Consider the following 18,937-nt stretch of genomic DNA (forward strand, 5'->3'; position numbering starts at 1 on the left):
AGGGCAGTAGTTGAATACCAGCTACAACTTGCCCATCGGTATTCCGGTTAGCCTCCGCACTAAGAACCGACAAGTGGACATGGATGTCTGACATCTGTGAGGTTTTACAAAACTTTGAGGAATCAACCAAGATGGTGAGTGGCGATGACAAAATAATCAGCATAACTATCTTACTTTTGTGTCTACTCAAGTACTTGTTACTGATAATTAAAGAGGAAGTTTTGCATGAGGACCAGGTTTAGATGGAGGAATAAAGTACACAGAGTGATTACTACCCAGCCCAGCCTCATCTCATCTTCTCAGCGCTGATTGGGTGATACTGAGAAGAAGAAAGCTGAGGAGGAACAGGAGATGGCTGCCTGCGCTACTGAGGGTACCACCCACAACAGCTTCATCCCGTCTGTTCAGCATGGTTGGACTGAAGAGGAGGAGGAAAGGGAGGAGGAGGTAGGGATGGAGAGTCATCCTTCTGATGGGGACAAGGAAGACTTGCCTTTCCCGTGACCATCGCTTTATACTCATTTTGGCCAACATTTATTACTGGTTGTTCACCCTTCTGCACCCACGCTAAAAGAAGAATTTTCCATCTCTTCTTCCTGGGGCGAAGAGGGCTAGTAAAATTGTGCAATATCAAAAGGCCCTAGTCGATCAATTTGTACAAAAATTCCTATCTGACAATGCTAGTGTCAAAGGTCATAGATCCTTGGGTAACCAAAGATGAGAGATGAGGGAAACACACAACAGGTTTAACAGAGGCACAGAAACGCTATCAAAGGTCTAGGACAGTTTCATTAGACCCTAACAGTGCCCAGGCCCTGATGCGTGGGGTAGTCTGATAAGGAGGGACAAATTTTGAAAGCTGGTGAAGGATAGAGATGAACAAATCTTTTGATATTTCAATTCGGTGGCTAAACCCAAACATAAAAGAAAAAAGGTTCGTGTTGGGGCACCCGAGCCCGAACACGAACCAGAAAAGGGCACCAAACAACAGTAGTTTCCCATGCTGTCATCTGTGTGACAGCGCAGGAAATAGATACAGTGATTGGCGGCAACGTCATTACAGGCAGTCACAGCGCTGCGGGATCATGCTGTCAGATGTCAGCGTTATTCTGCAGCTGTGACAGTGACCTGCGGTAAAAAGCTTACTGCTGGTCACAGTCGCCAGCTGATGGAACTACTACCCCTATCAGCTGGCGCCTGCTGTCTCTATTAACTATGAGTGCAAGCGCCGCTGATGAGAGGGGTAACATCATCAGCGGAGCTTGCGCAGTGAAAGTAAAACCGAGTTCCAATTAATAATTCTTTAATAGTGATGAGCGAACGTGCTCGCCTCTACTCAGTACTCGCCCGAGCATCATGGTGCTCTACAAGCTCGGCGCTCGGCGAGTATTTCCGGGTTGCTTGGGCGGGAACTCGAGTCCCCGCCCTGCATGTTTGGCGCTCTTTAGAGAGCCAATGAACATGCAGGGATTGCTTGCCACGCACTGTAATGCCGTAACCATGTATGTTGTGGGCATTACAGTGATTGGCTGGCCGCACAGCAACATCAGGTCTATATAAGACCTAGTTCTGCTATGCTCGTCACAGTCTACCACAGAAACAGGCAGAGTAGGGAGAGCTGTAGCTGAGTCAGGGAGAGATTTGCTTGTTTATACTTGTTATAGGTATTCCACAACACATGTGTGTATATATATATACATATATATATATATATATCCATCTGAACTAATTGTGCTTCTGAGAACTAATCTTGCTGCATATCTTTTGTGGTGATAGCAGGAGTTAGGCAGGCAGGCAGTGTATGTGGCAGACTGCAGTGCATATAGCGCAAGAGGGTCCATTGACCGTTCTGTCTGCTGCTGCTGCTGCTGTGCTGCTGCTGTTCTTATAGATATTTGTAGACGTAGCCCCAGATATCAGGAGCCAGAGGTAATTGTTTTTATCTTAATCCTAGTTATTTGCTTAAATAGCAAGGCAGGCAGGGTATGTGACAGACTGCAGTGCATGGTACAGCACAAGAGGGTCCATTGCATGTTCAACTTCTGACTGATCGTGCTGTGACAAATATTTGTAGACATAGCCCCAGGTATCAGGGGCCAGGGCAATTTTTTTTTTACCCTGATCCTGGTTATTTGCTTAAAAAGCAAGGCAGGAAGGGTATGTGACAGACTTCGGACTGATCCTGCTGTGACAAATATTTGTAGACATAGCCCAGATATCAGGAGCCAGGGCTAATTTTATTTTTTATCCTAATCCTGGTTATTTGCTTAAAAAGCAATCCAGAGTGCACAATTTTTCTGCTCCATTTGCTTGTTAGCACTGCAGAATACCGCCAGATCTTTTCCATATTACAGCGATAACAATCCAGAAATTTGTAGTGAACATGGAAAGTGTTGGCCTCCATTTCCTTTTTGCTGTAGTGTGTTAGTGAAGCTATTCACACAAAGTTGCTGTGAAGAATAGTATTAGTAAAATACAGGCCCGCTTTTTAAAACCGTGGTTCTCCATCAGACTTATCACGTATAACTGTGTTCCAAAACCAGACATTTCTAGCTTTCGTTTCCATTTTGTTTCAGTGTGTTGGTGAAGCTATTCACATGAGGCTGCTGTGATGAATAGTATTAGTAAACTACAGGCCTGCTTTTTAAAATGAAGTTCTCCGTCAGACGTATCACATATAACTGAGTTTCAAAATCAGCCATTTATAGTGAATGTGGAAAATATTGTCCTCCATTTATAGATTGTAGCAGTGTGTCAGTGTACACCATTTTACAGCTCCATTTGCTTGTTAGCAGAATACAGCTAGATTTTTTTAGTTTTATTCATATTACGGTATTGTGAAAGCAGAGGAACTTTGTTCAGTGATCAGATGCACCTGATCCATAAGACTGCTGTAATAATAAAGAAATTTTGTGGAGCGTGCCAAATATTCCACTCCATTTAAAATAAGCCACCTGTGTTTTGGTGAACCAATTGACACTTGCTGACAAATTACAGTCTCCATGATTAGTTCTGCTAGACCATGTGATGTGATAGCTGCAGGACATTGTGTAGAAGCCTTCTATGTGACTATACAGGAGTGTGTGAAATGGCATGGGTAATTTTTTTTACCAATCTTCGTGAATCAAAATTCAAACTCTTCAAATTTTAAAAAAAATTGTGAATTTCAGGTAATTTGACAAAAGTTCAACTCACCACTGATCAATCTGATCATCTCTATTCGTTTATAATCTGCAGACTGCCGCTGGCTGCAGGAAGTGGTCAGGATCAAGGTCAACAGTTTCTGTTTTGAAATTCATACTTTCTTCTTATGTCCTAGACCAGCCAGCATCTTACACATCACCAGCCAATGTGCCATAAGATTTGGTTTAAAACACACCTGTGACTCATGTTTAATGGGGTTGTTTGCAACTGTCTACCAAACTTTACCCCAGATATACTTAGGAATATGCTCTACATGTTGTAGTTCAAGCAAAATTATATCAATGTATAACAGGAAAACTCATGTCAAAAGAACATTTTTGTCATACATATGGCTCTTGAAGCCTATAGATTTGACAGACAAATATTAGGAGATTTTCTCACTATTTGCATCAGATATTAACTATAGATGTGTTGTTAGATTAACCTTGGGTTGAAGATTTTTCTGTTAATAAAAAAATAGGTACACAATCAAATATAAATAAGATTAATGAGAATATTTTTTATAGGATTGGACAATTTCATAGTGATTACCTGGATATCAGGACTGATGTAGTAAAATAGATTTAAATTTTAATAAAAGTTATAAACAGTAAAAAGATGGTAGTCCGAGTGGCTAATGTTCCATGGTAAGTGGTTTAATGCTTAAGTATTGTCTTATATGTAGAAGGACAGTACTCTTTGTAGAGATATTCTGCTAGTGTGTTACTACCAGGTACCATACTTAATTTTTCTTTATTCATGAAGTTCCAGAGATGAAAAGCAAAGGAGTCATTGAAAGTTGACAATCTGTCCCATGTTTCATAATACTTTCTCCATGCTGGGTAGGGAATAGGGTTAAAGCGCTTGGGATTGAAGAAAGTTATGTTTCCACACATGACATCTTCAGTATTAATAAAATTTGGTTTTTCACAGAACTTCTTTAAAACCCTAGTAAAGAGATGTGGCCCTTGATTTCCCCATTTTGTGCTATCATACTTCCGAACAAAGTCCACCATACATGTCTGGGTGAAAGCATGATGAGAAGAAAACCCAAAAATACCATTGGTACATAAGTGAGAAGATTGTGCCAAGAAGTTCTTAATGGGAATGGTTCGTATTGAGATAATGTCGGTATCCAAATAAATGCCACCATGCTTCCAGATCAGAGCTAACCTGCAGGCATCAGAACTAACGTGGGTCCAGTACGACTGCTTTTGTGGATCAATCTGAGAATAAAATGAAACACATTTAATTGAATTCCAAAACTTTATTTTAAGAATTATACTTCTCCATAATGAAAGAAAATGGTGCAAATTAAAAAGAAGTTTTTATATTTTTACAAACTGTTGAAATTTAAAGATGACTGGCAAAATTGGTTGAGCTTCAAAATATCTGGCAAATAACTAAATCATTATGATATCTCATAAATATACAGTAGATGGAGGCTTGTTTACCTGCTCTGCCTATTATATACAATGCCTTCACCTACAAGCTAATTTAGCCATGTTGTCAAGTAAGTGAATTCCTGTCTGCATTGTCAGATGGCAGTCCAAATGGATGTGAATTCATCTGGACCTAGAGGTTAAGGGGTCCATATGGATCCCCAAATGAGCACCACTTTAAACCGTTTACTCATCCTTGAGGCGTTGACAGTTGAAATTAAATATGTGTGGATCAATTTTTGGAACTTGGGTCCATCTACCAAGTTGGTAGTTACTGGCTGATGGATGGGAAGCTTACAAATCTCTTACCTTTGGGGATGCCATGTGCACATAGGATGATTATAATGAGGGCAATCTGGGCTACCGCCCGGGGCCTAAGTCTCCGGGGGGGGGGCCCATGGCCAGATTGTCCTTACAAATGTGTGCGGCACCAATGCGGCGCACATATCCCAGCAGGCAGACATGGGGGGCCCCCGGATCACTCCCCCAGCAGCTGCGCAGGACCTCTGCTTCTTCTTCGGCCGGGCCAGCACTGCATCTGTAAACTTGCTTGTGTGCTGGCCCAGCCATGTCACAGCTAGGAGACAAGGCCCTGTCTGCTAGTGTGACATCATACAGTGTGCCCTGCACTGCTACTTACCACCAGAGGGGAGCTGGATGACTGGAGCCGAGCAGGGGGATGGTGAGTGACGTGTGTGTCACAGTGTGTCTGTCACAGTGTGTCTGTGTGTGCAGATATTGTGTGATGTCAGTTTATATGTATTTTTTGTGCTTAAAATGTGTTTATGCATGTATGTATATGTCTTTGTATATGTCTGTATATGTTTGTGTGTGTGCGCATGCGCGACTGCGTGCGGCCTCCCGCTGTATCTGGGGGGCGCCGTGTGGCCTCCCGCTGTATCTGGGGGACACCATGCGGACTCCTGCTGTATCGGGGGGGCGCCATGCAGCCTCTCGCTGTGTATGGGTTGTGCCGTGCGACTTCCCGCTGTATCTGGGGGCACTGTGCGGCCTCCCGCTGTGTATGGGGGGCGCCGTGCGGCCTCCCGCTGTGCATGGGGGGTGCCGTTTGGCCTCCCGCTGTGTATAGGAGTGCCATGCGGCCTCCTGTTGTATCTGGGGGGTGCCATGAGGACTCCTGCTGTATCGGGGGGCGCCGTGCAGCTTCCCGCTGTGTATGGGGTGCGCCGTGCGGCCTTCCTCTGTATCTGTGCCACCATGCGGCCTCCTGTTGTGTATGGGGGGTGCTGTGCGGCCTCCCGCTGTGTATGGGGGGCTCTGTGTGGCCTCCCACTGTATCTGAGGGGCGCCATGCGGTCTCCCACTGTATTGGGGGGGCGCCATGCGGTCTCCTGCTGTGGATGGGTTGCATAGTGCGGTCTCCCGCTGTATCTGGGGGGCACCATGCAGACTCCTGCTGTATCAGGGGGCACCATGCGGCCTCCTGTTGTATATGGGGGGTGCTGTGCAGCCTCCCGCTGTGTATGGGGTGCGCCGTGCGGCCTCCCGCCATATCTGGGGTCACTGTGCTGCCTCCTGCTGTGTATAGGGCGCCGTGCGGCCTCCCGCTTTATCTGGGGGCGCCATGCGGTCTCCTGTTGTGTATGGGGGGTGCCGTGTGGCCTCCTGCTGTGTATGGGGGCACTGTACAGCCTCCTGCTGTATCTGGGAGCGCCATGCTGGACTCCTGCTGTATTGGGGGGGCGCCGTGCAGCCTCCTGCTGTGTATGGGGTGCGCCGTGCGGCCTCCTGTTGTGTATGGGGGGTGCCGTGCGGACTCCTGTTTGAATGGGGGGCACCGTGCAGTCTCCTGCTGTGTATGGAGTGTGCCGTGTGGCCTCCCGCTGTATCTGGGGGCACCGTGCTGCCTCCTGTTGTGTATAGGGGGCGCCGTGCGGCCTCACGCTGTGTATGGGGGGCGCCGTGCTCCCTACCGCTGTGTACTTGGAGCGCTGTGCGGCCTCCCACTGTGTATAGGAGGATTATGTGGCAGCTCATATTGTATGTAGTGTCTCATACTGTATATAGGGGGATGTCAGCATACTTAATTGTGCTCAATATTAAGTCATACAATTAATGTAAAAAAATAATTATAATTAATTTCACATGAACTATCACATGATCTATCAAAGGGGGGTCATGTGATATGTCACGTGATACATTAGGTGTGTGTGGGGGGGGGGGGCCTACTCCTTCTAAACTGCTACTTGCTTCTCTTAATCCAAACCTGCATGTGCAGCTTTTGATGGGCTAGTGCAACATTGTCCATGCAATATGCCACAATAATAACATTGTGCCACACCAGTGAATCAAAAGCCGCCTCAGCGATACTGGAAGGTAAGAGATTTATGATTCTACAGCTGCTAGAGACTATTGACCTGGCCAATTAACCGCATATCGATCCTCTCATCTCTAGCTGAAACCTATTACAGAGAACTCTGTGCCCCAACACTTACTCTGGTGAGCCACTAGCTGCTAGAAGTTAGGACTATTAATACAACATAAGACAGGTAGAGGAAAGAAGGACCAGACACCATTTTTTGAGACCTGGATTAGATGAGATTTAGTTAGGACATGGAAGATTCAAAAGGAAAACTTACAAATAGAAACATTACTATTGTGTGAGGGCATAAGAGGGAATGTACGGTGCAGAAGCACAGAGATGGACCTATTCTTTTGTGGGGACCAAATGAGCGAATTATTAATTTTATGGAAATAAAAAGAGGGCATTATTCTTGAATGCAGGCACAAAGGAAACCTTATTATTGCGTAGAAGCATAATCAGTGTATGAAAGCAGAAAAGGAGCAATATTACTGTGTAAGTGGTCAGAAGCAGTGCAGTTACTGTGTGGAGACATAAAGGAGTATATTGCTATGGTGTGGGGACCCAAAGGGTGTATTTTTACTTTGTTTAAAGGGAGTCTGTCGTGTTGAAAATGGTGTATCTTATCTGTAGACAGGATGTTATATAGCAGGAGAAGCTGATCAGAATTATATACTGTACATTTTTGTGGGAAAATCTTCAGTAAAACTTGAATTTTGGTCATTGACATCCCTGGTGATATTATGGATATGAGTCCAGTGGGAAGTTCTGTTCAGTGACTTACAGTTTACCTTAAATCACAGTGCATACAGAGATAACTGTCACCCACTGGATTTACATACAAACACAAGGGATTTCTATGAAAAAATACAAGTTATACTGAATCTTTTACTCCAATCCTATATATAATTCTGTTCAGCTCCTCCTTCTTTATACCATGCTGTCCACAGATCAGGTTCCTTTTAAAGAATCACTTCTATCAAAGTTTTTATCCTCTTAATATATTGCACTCTTCATATTATATGGCACTGTGTACTTACAATTGCTCATATTGCCCTTCTACCCAGTTAATTCTTCTCTTTCTCTGATCTATGAAGAAACAGGAAGTCTCTTGTACCTGCAGAAATCATTCCTCTCTTCAACTCCTGACCAAGCTGCTCCCTCCTCCCCCTTCCACTGACTTTTGCAGTGACTGATGAGACCTACAGGTTAAATTGACTTTTGATTTCTATATAGAGTCTATAACACACAATTCAAACTCTGGCCCGTGGGACAAATCTGGCCCTCGGGGAGGTTTTATTTGGCCTGCGATACCAAAATCGCCACAAATATGTGGGACCATTATTCTGTATGGAGGACTATGTGAGGCTCATTATTCTGTATGGAGAATTATGTAGGGCCATTATTATGTATGGAGGACAATGTGGTGCCCATAATACTGTATGGAGGACTATGTGGGGCATATTATTCTGTATGGAAAACTATGTGGGGCCATTATTAAGTATGGAAGACTATGTGGTGCCCATAATACTGTATGGAGGACTATGTGGGGCTCATTATTCTGTATAGAGGACTATGTGAGGCCCATTACACTGTATACTGGTTGGCCCATGAGGTTTTAATTTTGGCCCTCTGTGTATTTGAGTTTGACATCACTGGTCTAGAAGGATTCAGCTAGTCAGTTTTTAACCCCTTTACCCCCGAAGGCTGTTTGCATGTTAATGACCAGGCCAATTTTTACAATTATGACCAGTGTCACTTTATGAGGTAATAACTCTGGAACACTTCAACAGATCCCACTGATTCTGAGAATGCTTTTTCAGGACATATTGTATTTCATGATAGTGGTAAAAAAATTTTGATATGACTGGCGTTTATTTCTGAAAAAGTCAGAAATTTTGCAAAAATTTTGCAATTTTAAAACTTTTAATTTTCATGCCCTTAAATTAGAGAGATGTGTCACAAAAATAGTTAATAATTAACAATTCCAACATTTCTACTTTACATCACCACAATTTTGGAGCCAAATTTTAATTTGTTAGGACATTATAAGGGTTAAAAGTTGACCAGCTGTCACAGTCTCCACACTTTCCTTGTCTGCTATGTTACTATTGTGTGGAGGCTGTCAGTCTGTTTTGGTTTTGCTGGGTCAGTTCTGCAATCATCTTTGTTCACTTCCCTTGATTAGTCTTCTACTTAAGCATGCTAGCTCCTTCACCAAGTGTCAATTGTACACTTGCTGTTGCCTGTGTAGGACTGATCGCTCTGTGCTCTGTGTCCTGTGCCTGACTCAGCCTGACTATTTTCCCTTACCTGGATTTTGATCATTTGCCTGTTATCTGACTATTCTTTTGTCTGCTCCCTGTGTACTGCCTTGTCTTTCTGGTTTTCCTGACCTCGGCTTGTGTAGTGGATTACGTCTCTGACTTCTCCTTGTTGTACTGCGCCATTTTCCTGGACTTGACTTTGGATTGTTTGACCTCCCTCTATTTATCCAGTAAGTAGTACTTACATAATATTTCTTTCAGTAATGTTAGTCTCTTCTCTCCTCTTCTGGGACTGTTATTTCTGTAGTGACTTTCGTCACACCAGCGATTTCTCCTTTTTTCCAACAAAATTTACAAAACCATTTTTTAGGGACCACATCACATTGGAACTGACTTTGAGGATCCTTTATGACAGAAAATACCCAAAAGTGGCACCATTCTAAAAACTGCATCCCTCAAGGTGCTCAAAACCACATTGAAGAAGTTTATTAACCCTTCAGGTGCTTCATCGAAATTTTTGAAATGTGGAAGAAAACAATGAACATTTAACTTTCTTTTCACAAAAATTTTACTTTTTTTATTTTCGCAAGGGTAAAAGGAAAAAATAGACCCCAAAATGTGTTACTCAGCACGCCGATAACCCATATGTGGGGGAAAACTACTGTGTATGTATGTATGCGTATATATATATATATATATATACATATATTTTTTAGTCTGTGGCCATTACCTTAAGGGTGGCCATTAGCTGAAGTGTGAGAAATTTTAATTAATCCAGAATTGACCCTGAAGAGAACTGAAGGTAACTGGATACTTTGTCACAGTAAACAATGTTTGTCTTTGTTTTCAGTCTCACCCCCTTAATCCTTCACTTCTTGCAACCACCTCTAATCCCTACACCTAGTAAGGAACTCTTCATCTCTCCCTCCATTCTCCCCATCCATCTCACCTCTTCCTCAGAGCTATTCCTCAACATACAATCCTTTGCCTCCAAACACAGACAGCCACCTCATGCCCTTTCCTGCTCCCACCTGCTAACGCTTTCTCTGCTCCTCCTTACTGCCGGCGATATCTCTCCACATCCCGGCCCTCCTCACCACATCCCTACAATCACTTCCACCTCCTACCCACGATCTATCCCAAACTCTCGTAACCCTTCTAACCTTATATCCATCCACCCAGCCCCTGCTTCACCAGTCCCCCTAACAGGAGCTCTATGGAACGCTCGCTCAGTCTGCAACAAACTTTCCTACATTCAGGATCTCTTCATCACTAACAAGCTTTCCTTCCTCGGCATCACTGAAACCTGGCTCACCCCCTCTGACACAGCCTCTCCTGCTGCACTTTCGTATGGCGGATTCCACCTCTCCCATACCCCCCGCCCCACCGGCATGCACGGGGGAGGAATAGGTTTCCTCCTCTCAGATAACTGCTCCTTCACCCATATCCCACAGCCGCCCTCAATTACTCTCCCCTCTTTTGAAGTGCACTGCGTGCGTATCTACTCCCCCTCCAACCTCCAACTGGCTGTCATCTACTGCCCCCCAGGATCAACCACCACTTTCTTTGACCACTTCAACACTTGGCTACTTCATTTCCTCTCCGTTGACATCCCCACTATCCTCATTGGCGACTTTAACATCCCCATTGACACGTCCCTCTCAGCTACCTCTAAGCTTCTATCCCTCACTTCATCCTTTGGTCTTACTCAGTGGTCTTCCACACCCACCCATAAAGACGGCCACACACTGGACCTCATCTTCACCCGCCTCTGTTCCCTATCTAACCTCTCTAAACTCACCTCTCCCTCTTTCTGACCACAACCTACTCACATTCTCTTCTCTCTCCTCTCCAGGGCAACAATCCCCACTCCAGAAACTTGCATACCCTCGCAGAAATATCAAACACCTTGACATACACTCACTCTCGGAATCCCTTCTCCCTCTTACAGATATTAGTTCCTTACATGATGCAGATGTTGCTGCAACTTTCTACAACACCACAACCGCTGCAGCTCGTGATTCGGTCGCCCCCCTCACACATACCAAGGCTCGCACAATCAACAGACAACCCTAGCACACCAACCTAACTAAAGAACTGTGACGGGCCTCCAGGGTTGCTGAGCGTAGATGGAAAAGGTCCCACTCCAATGAGCACTTCATCGCATTCAAACAGTCCCTCACTACCTTCAAGTCCACACTCACTGAAGCAAAACAAACATACATCACATCTCTCATATCCTCCCTGACTAACAACCCCAAACAACTATTCAATACCTTTAATTCTCTCCTCCGTCCCCTAGTGCCCCCTCCCTCTCCTCTTATTTCAGCCAAAGACTTTGCCTCATTCTTCAAGCAGAATATTGACACCATCAGACAAAGCTTTTGCCAAAAGCCCCCACAGCACCTCCCCACACCCACTCAACCCTCTTCCTCCAAAACCACCTTCTCCACCATTTCTGAAGATCAACTTTCCTCTTTACTCTGCAAATCACACCTCACCACCTGTAAACTTGACCCAATCCCATCCCACCTCTTCCCAAACCTGTCACTAACAACTGGTGTCTTCCCCTCATGCTTTAAACATGCCTCAATCACACCCATCCTCAAAAAGCCCTCCCTTGACCCATCCTCTTTGTCTAGCTCTCACCCCATATCACTTTTCCCCTATGCTTCAAAACTACTGGAACAACATGTCCACTCTGAGCTGTCCTCCGACCTCTCCTCCTGCTCCCTCTTCGACCGCCTACAATCTGGTTTCCGACCGCACCATTCTACTGAAACTGCACTGACTAAAGTCACCAACGACCTACTAACCGCCAAATCTAAGCGACACTACTCTGTCCTCCTCCTCCTAGACCTGTCATCTGCCTTCGACACAGTGGACCATTCCCTCTTACTACAGACTCTCTCATCTCTCGGCATCACAGACTTGGCCCTATCCTGGATCTCCTCATACCTAACAGACAGGACATTCAGTGTCTCCCACTCACTCACCAACTCCTCATCTCGCCCCCTATCTGTCAGTGTCCCCCAAGGTTCAGTTCTAGGACCGCTGCTCTTCTCCATCTACACCTTAGGCCTAGGACAGCTCATAGAATCTCATGGCTTTCATTATCACCTCTATGCTGATGACAGACAGATCTACCTCTCTGGACCCAATATCACCTCCTTACTAACCAAAATCCCACAATGTCTGTCTGCTATTTCATCATTCTTCTCTGCCAGATTTCTAAAACTTAACATGGACAAAACAGAATTCATCATCTTTCCGCCATCTCATTCAACCCCCCCAACTGACCTATCTATCAACGTCAATGGCTGCCCACTCTCCCCGATCCCTCAAACTCGCTGCCTTGGGGTAACCCTGGACTCTGAACTCTCCTTCAAACCACATATCCAAGCCCTTTCCACTTCCTGCCGAATTCAACTCAAAAATATCTCCCGGATCCGCACATTCCTCAACCATGAATCTGCAAAAACACTAGTGCACGCCCTCATCATCTCCCGCCTTGACTACTGTAACCTCCTGCTCTGTGGCCTCCCCTCTAACACTCTCGCACCCCTCCAATCTATCCTAAACTCTGCTGCCCGACTAATCCACCTGTCCCCCCGCTATTCCCCAGCCTCTCCTCTCTGTCAATCTCTCCACTGGCTCCCCATTGCTCAGAGACTCCAGTTCAAAACCATAACCATGACATACAAAGCCATTCACAACCTGTCTCCTCCATATATCTCTGACCTAGTCTCCCGTTACATACCCGCACGCAACCTCCGATCCTCACAAGATCTCCTTCTCTACTCCCCTCTTATCTCCTCCTCCCACAACCGTATACAAGATTTCTCCCATGCTTCCCCCCTACTCTGGAACTCTCTACCCCAACGTGTCAGACTCTCGCCTACCGTGGAAACCTTCAAAAGGAACCTGAAGACCCACCTCTTCTGACAAGCTGACAACCTGCAGTAACCACCGCTCTACCTTAACGCTGCACGACCAGCTCTACCCTCACCTACTGTATCCTCACCCATCCCTTGTAGATTGTGAGCCCTCGTGGGCAGGGTCCTCACTCCTCCTGTACCAGTCGGTGTCACATTGTGTTCAAGATTATTGTAATTGTTCTTGTATTATACCCCTTTTTCACATGTAAAGCGCCATGGAATAAATGGCGCTATAATAATAAATAATAATAATAATATATACAGTATATATCTATCTATATAATTGTCTTATCCCATCTGTCTGTCTGTCTGTCTGTCTTTCTGTCTGTCTGTCTGTCTGTCTTTTGGTCTGTCCTGGAAATCCCGGGTCGCTGATTGGTCCGGCCGCGGCCAATCAGCGACGTGGCATTTTAGAAAAACATGGCGGCCATTAGCGGCTCATGTGTGGCACGGAGGTCAGCGGCGATGCAGCCGGGAGATGCAGCTGGCTTCTCGCAGCATAAGTCCCTCGACCGCAGGCGCCGCTGACCTACATGCGGCTATCGTCGGAAGATCAGCGGCTATGGCCACTTATCTCCCGAGGACAAGTGTGACGCCCCTCCCCTCCTTTCCCCTCCTCTCCCCTCCTCTCCTCTCCCCTCCCCCCGCTCGATCAGGACCCCGGCACCCGGCATCATACTTACCCCTCCCCTGCTCTCCCCACCCCTCCCCTCCTCTCCGCTCCCCTCTCCTCTCCTCCCCTCCCCTCTCCTCTCCTCCCGTCCCTCCCCCCGCTCGATCAGGACCCCGGCACCCGGCGTCATACTTACCCCCCCCCCCCGTGCCTGCGCAGCAGCTCCTGTGTCTTCCACTGCAGCTCTGTGACGTCTCAGGTCAGAGGGCGCAGTGACGTCTTTACACCGCGCTCTCTCCTGACCGGTCACAGCACACAGCATGAAGATGCCAGCTATGCTGGAGTCCAGAGAAGCTGTGACGTGAGTATTGGATTTTTTTTTTGTATGGGGCCATAGGGGACCTGCATGGGGCACTATGGGGGATGGGACATCCTGCATGGGGTATTATATAGGGGGGATGTGACAGCCTGCATGGGGCATTATATGGGGGGAGAGGTGACATCCTGCATGGGCCATTATATGGGGGGAGAGGTGACATCCTACATGGGGCTTTATATGGGGGAGAGGTGACATCCTGCATGGGGTATCATATATACGGGGGATGTGACACCCTGCATAGGGCACTATAGTGGGATGTGAGTTCCTGCATGGGGCATTATATAGGGGGGATGTGACATCCTGCATGGGGTATTATATACGAGGAATGTGACATCCTGCATGGGGTATTATATGCATGGGGTATTATATACGGGGGATGTGACTTCCTGTATGGGGCATTATAAAGGAGGGTCGGGAGACATATGCTAGAATACCCGATGCGTTAGAATCGGGCCACCATCTAGTATATATATACACTGCTCAAAAAAATAAAGGGAACACTTAAACAACACAATGTAACTCCAAGTCAATAACACTTCTGTGAAATCTACTTGTCCAGTTATGAAGCAACACTGATTGTGAATCAATTTCTCCTGCTGTTGTGCAAATGGAACAGACAACTGGTAGAAATGATAGGCAATTAGCAAGGTACCCCCTATAAAGGAGTGTTTCTGCAGGTGGTGACCATTTCTCTGTTCTCATCCTTTTTGGCTGTTGTTTTGGTCACTTTTTCATTTTGCCATTGCTCTCACCCCTAGAGGTACTGTAACATGATGCGGTGTCTACAGTACATCCCACAGAAGTTGCTCAGGTAGCGCAGTTCATCCATGATGGCACATCAGTGCAAGCTGTGGCAAGAAGGGTAGCTGTGTCTGTCAGCACAGTGTCCAGAGCATGGAGCAGATACCAGGAGTTGTGGAGGGAGCCATAGGAGGGCAACAACCTAGCAGCAGGACCGTTACCTCCTCCTTTGTGCAAGGAGGAACAGGAGGAGCACTGCCAGAGCCCTGCAAAATGACTTCCAGCAGGCCACAAATGTGCATGTGTCTGCACAAACAGTTAGAAACCGACTCCATGAGGGTGGTATGAGGGCCCGAAGTCCACAGATGGGGGTTGTGCTCACAGCCCAACACCATGTAGGTCGCTTGGCATTTGACACAGAACACCAGGATTGGCAATGTTGCCACTGGCGCCCTGTGCTCTTCACAGATGAAAGCAGGGTCACACTGAGCACATGTGACAGACGTGACAGAGTCTGGAGACACTGTGGAGAGCGATCTGCTGCCTGCAACATCCTTCAGCATGACTGGTTTGGCAGTGGGCCAGTAATGGTGTGGGGTGGAACTTCTTTGGAGGACCGCACAGCCCTCCATGTGCTCGCCAGAGGTCGCCTGACTGCCATTAGGTACCAAGATGAGATCCTCAGACCATATGCTGGTGCGGTTGGCTCTGGGTTCCTCCTAATGCAGGACAATGCCAGACCTCATGTGGCTGGAGTGTGTCAGCAGTTCCTGCAAGATGAAGGCATTGAAGCTATGGACTGGCCCGCCCGTTCCCCAGACATAAATCCAATTCAGCACATCTGGGACATCATGTCTCGCTCCATCCACCAACGTCGCGTTGCACGACAGACTTTCCAGGAGTTGGAGGTTGCTTTAGTCCAGGTATGGGAGAAGATCCCACAGGAGATCATCCACAACCTCATCATGCCAAGGTGTTGTAGGGAGGTCAAACAGGCACATGGAGGCCACACACAATACTGAGCCTCATTTTGACTTGTTTTAAGGACATTACATCAAAGTTGGATCAGCCTGTAGTGTGTTTTTCCACTTTAATTTTGGTGGTGACTCCAAATCCAGGCCTTCATTGGTTAATAAATTTGATTTCCATTGATGATTTTTTGTGATTTTGTTGTCAGCACATTCAACTTTGTACAGAACAAAGTATTCAATGATAATAGTTACCACAACATTATACAATTCCACATGTGCTTCAGTAGGGTGCCCAGCAAGGGAGTCACAAAAACACTGAACTTCAGGAGGGCAAAGTTTGATCAGCTAAGAGATGCCCTTCACCTTATAGACTGGGATAGTATCTTCAGTAATAGGAGCACGAATAGAAAATGGGAAATTTTCAAAACAGTCCTACATAGTCACTGTAGAAGGTACATACCTTATGAGAATAAAAGGGCTAGGAATAGGAGGAAGCCAATGTGGCTAAATAAGGAAGTCAAAAGGGCAATGAAAAACAAAAAAAGGGCTTTCAGTAAACTTAAACAAGAAGGCAGCGAGGAAGCGCTAATATCTTATAGGGAAAAAAACAAAATCTGTAAGAAACAAATAAGAATAGCAAAAGAGGAGACAAAGAGACTAATTGCCAAGGAAAGTAAAACGAATCCCAAACTGTTCTTTAACTATATAAACAGTAAAAGGATTAAAACTGATGGAGTTGGCCCATTGAAAAATAACCTGGGTAAAATCATAGAGGGCGATGAGGGTAAAGCAAACCTACTCAATAGCTTCTTCTCCACTGTTTTCACAAAAGAAAACAATTTATCGGAGGAAATGCAGTGATAAAGTAAACCCTCCGCTAAATATCACCCACCTAACCCAGGAGGAAGTTCAGAAATGCCTAAATAATATCAAAATAGACAAGTCACCAGGCCCAGATGACATACACCCCCGGGTACTAAAAGAATTAAGTAATGTGATAGACAGACCGCTGTTGTCACGGTCTCCACACTTTCCCTGTCTCTAGGTTACTATTGTGTGGAGGCTTTCAGTCTGATTTGGTTGTGCTGGGTTGTTTCTGCAATCATCTGTGTTCACTTCCCTTGATTAGTCTTCTACTTAAGCATGCTTGCTCCTTCACCCAGTGTCAATTGTACACTTGGTATTGCCTGTGTAGGACTGATCTCTCTGTGCCCTGTGCCTGACCCAGCCTGACTATTTTCCCTTACATGGATTTTGACCATTTGCTTGTTATCTGACTACTCTTTTGTCTGCTCCCTTTGTACTGCGCCGTCTTCCTGGACTTGACTTTGGATTGTTTGACCTCCCTATATTTATCTAGTAAGTTGCTCTTACATTATATTTCTTTCAGTAATATTAGTCTCTTCTCTCCTCTTCTGAGACAGTTATTTCTGTAGTGACTTGCGTCACATTACAATTGACCGTTCATTTTTTTTTTCTTTTTCCCACCTATGGATCCGTTACATACTTTGTGTGATCAGGTGGCGAATCTGACTCAGTTAGTTCAGGATCTGGCCTTGGAACAACACAAACGGGCATCCTCACAGGCTCAGTTACAAGACCAGATTTCTGGTACGTTTACAGTCCCTCAGAATCTTTCCTCTCCGACCACTGTCATGACTTCTGAACCATCTGACGTATCTTTGAGCCCCCCTGAACCGGCTATAGCACTCCCTGACAAATTTTTGGGGGAGAAAGATCAGTTCAGAACTTTCAAAGAAAGTTGTAAATTATTGTTTACCTTGCATCCTTGGTCATCAGGGAATGAGTCACAGCGGGTGGGAATTATAATGTCACTTCTGCGGGGGGGTCCCCAGACTTGGGCATTTTCTCTACCCCCTTTTGCTTCTGAACGTCTTTCTGTGGACGCTTTCTTTGACGCTTTAGGACAGATCTATGACGAACCGGACAGGGTCAAGGTGGCAGAGACAAGGATCATGAATCTGACACAGGGGAACCACACAGCGGAAGACTACTGTTCCGAGTTTCGTCAGTGGTCTACTGAGGTTCTCTGGAATGACGCGGCTCTCAGATGCCAATTCCTCAGGGGTCTTTCGGAGCCTGTAAAGGACGCTCTGGCTCTGCATGCTCCACCTGGTTGTTTGTTGGAGGCCATGACTCAGGCTATCTGCATGGATCGGAGGATGCGGGAGAGACGCAAGGTTCAACATGAGGTTCCATTTTGTCCACCGGGCCCGGGTCGTTTACCAGAGGTAGAACCTATGGAGCTTGGAGCTGCCAGCTCAAGGGTTAAGGAGAGGAGACGCCGCCTGGAACTTGGACTTTGTCTGTATTGTGGCCAATCTGGACATCTCTTAAAGGATTGCCCAGCATGACCTGCAACGAATAAGCCGTCGGGAAACACCTACGTCTGGGTGATTGTCGAGGAGGTCACCCAGACTTACAGGTACCCTTTTACTCCTCTGATAAAGTGTTGTCGAATGCTGAATTTCTGTTTCAAAACCAGTGTCTATCAACATTTGCCTTAATTGACTGTGGAGCTGCGGCTAATTTCATTGATTCGGGATTTGTTCAGAAATTAGGATTAGAGACAGTTAAGCTAGAAGACCCTATTCAAATTGTGGCTATTGATAGAACACCGTTGCTAAAAAATCTGGTTCAGTTATGTATGGTGGAGTTCACACTCAAGGTGGGGTCACTTCATACAGAATTAATCTCCTGTTATGTTCTGGACAATATACCTGCTGGGATTGTGTTCGGTCTTCCTTGGTTGCGCATGCATAATCCGATCATTGACTGGTATCAGAAAGATATTGTCAAATGGGACCCTCATTGTATTGAAAAATGTCTTAAACCTGTGCATGCTTGCTCCGTTAGTCTGGACGGTCTTCCGGACTACCTGAAGGACTTCGGAGATGTTTTTTCGGAAGTAGAGTCTGAGATCTTACCTCCTCACTGTCCCTATGACTGTGCTATTAATCTCATTCCTAACGCCAAATTACCCAAAGCTCGCTTGTATAACTTGTCTGGCCCTGAGCGGGCATCCATGAAGGCTTATATTAACGAAAGTTTACGGAAAG

At 45.8% G+C, this 18,937-nt stretch overlaps 1 protein-coding gene across 1 annotated transcript in view; it reads right to left on the bottom strand.

The window, feature by feature from the left end:
- Positions 1-3,683: 3,683 nt before the first annotated feature.
- LOC141258965 (alpha-1,4-N-acetylglucosaminyltransferase-like) overlaps positions 3,684-18,937 on the bottom strand; it is a 95,621-nt gene continuing 80,367 nt past the window's right edge. Inside the window, exon 3 of the mRNA XM_073674294.1 lies at positions 3,684-4,409. Within this exon, the coding sequence (XP_073530395.1) occupies positions 3,840-4,409 (570 nt within the window). The 3' untranslated portion in view covers positions 3,684-3,839. The remainder of the gene's footprint in view (positions 4,410-18,937) is intronic.

The sequence above is a fragment of the Phyllobates terribilis genome, unplaced genomic scaffold, assembly GCF_046119375.1.
Source record: "Phyllobates terribilis strain yellow unplaced genomic scaffold, ASM4611937v1 Scaffold_3__8_contigs__length_932513732, whole genome shotgun sequence".
Taxonomy (NCBI): domain Eukaryota; kingdom Metazoa; phylum Chordata; class Amphibia; order Anura; family Dendrobatidae; genus Phyllobates; species Phyllobates terribilis.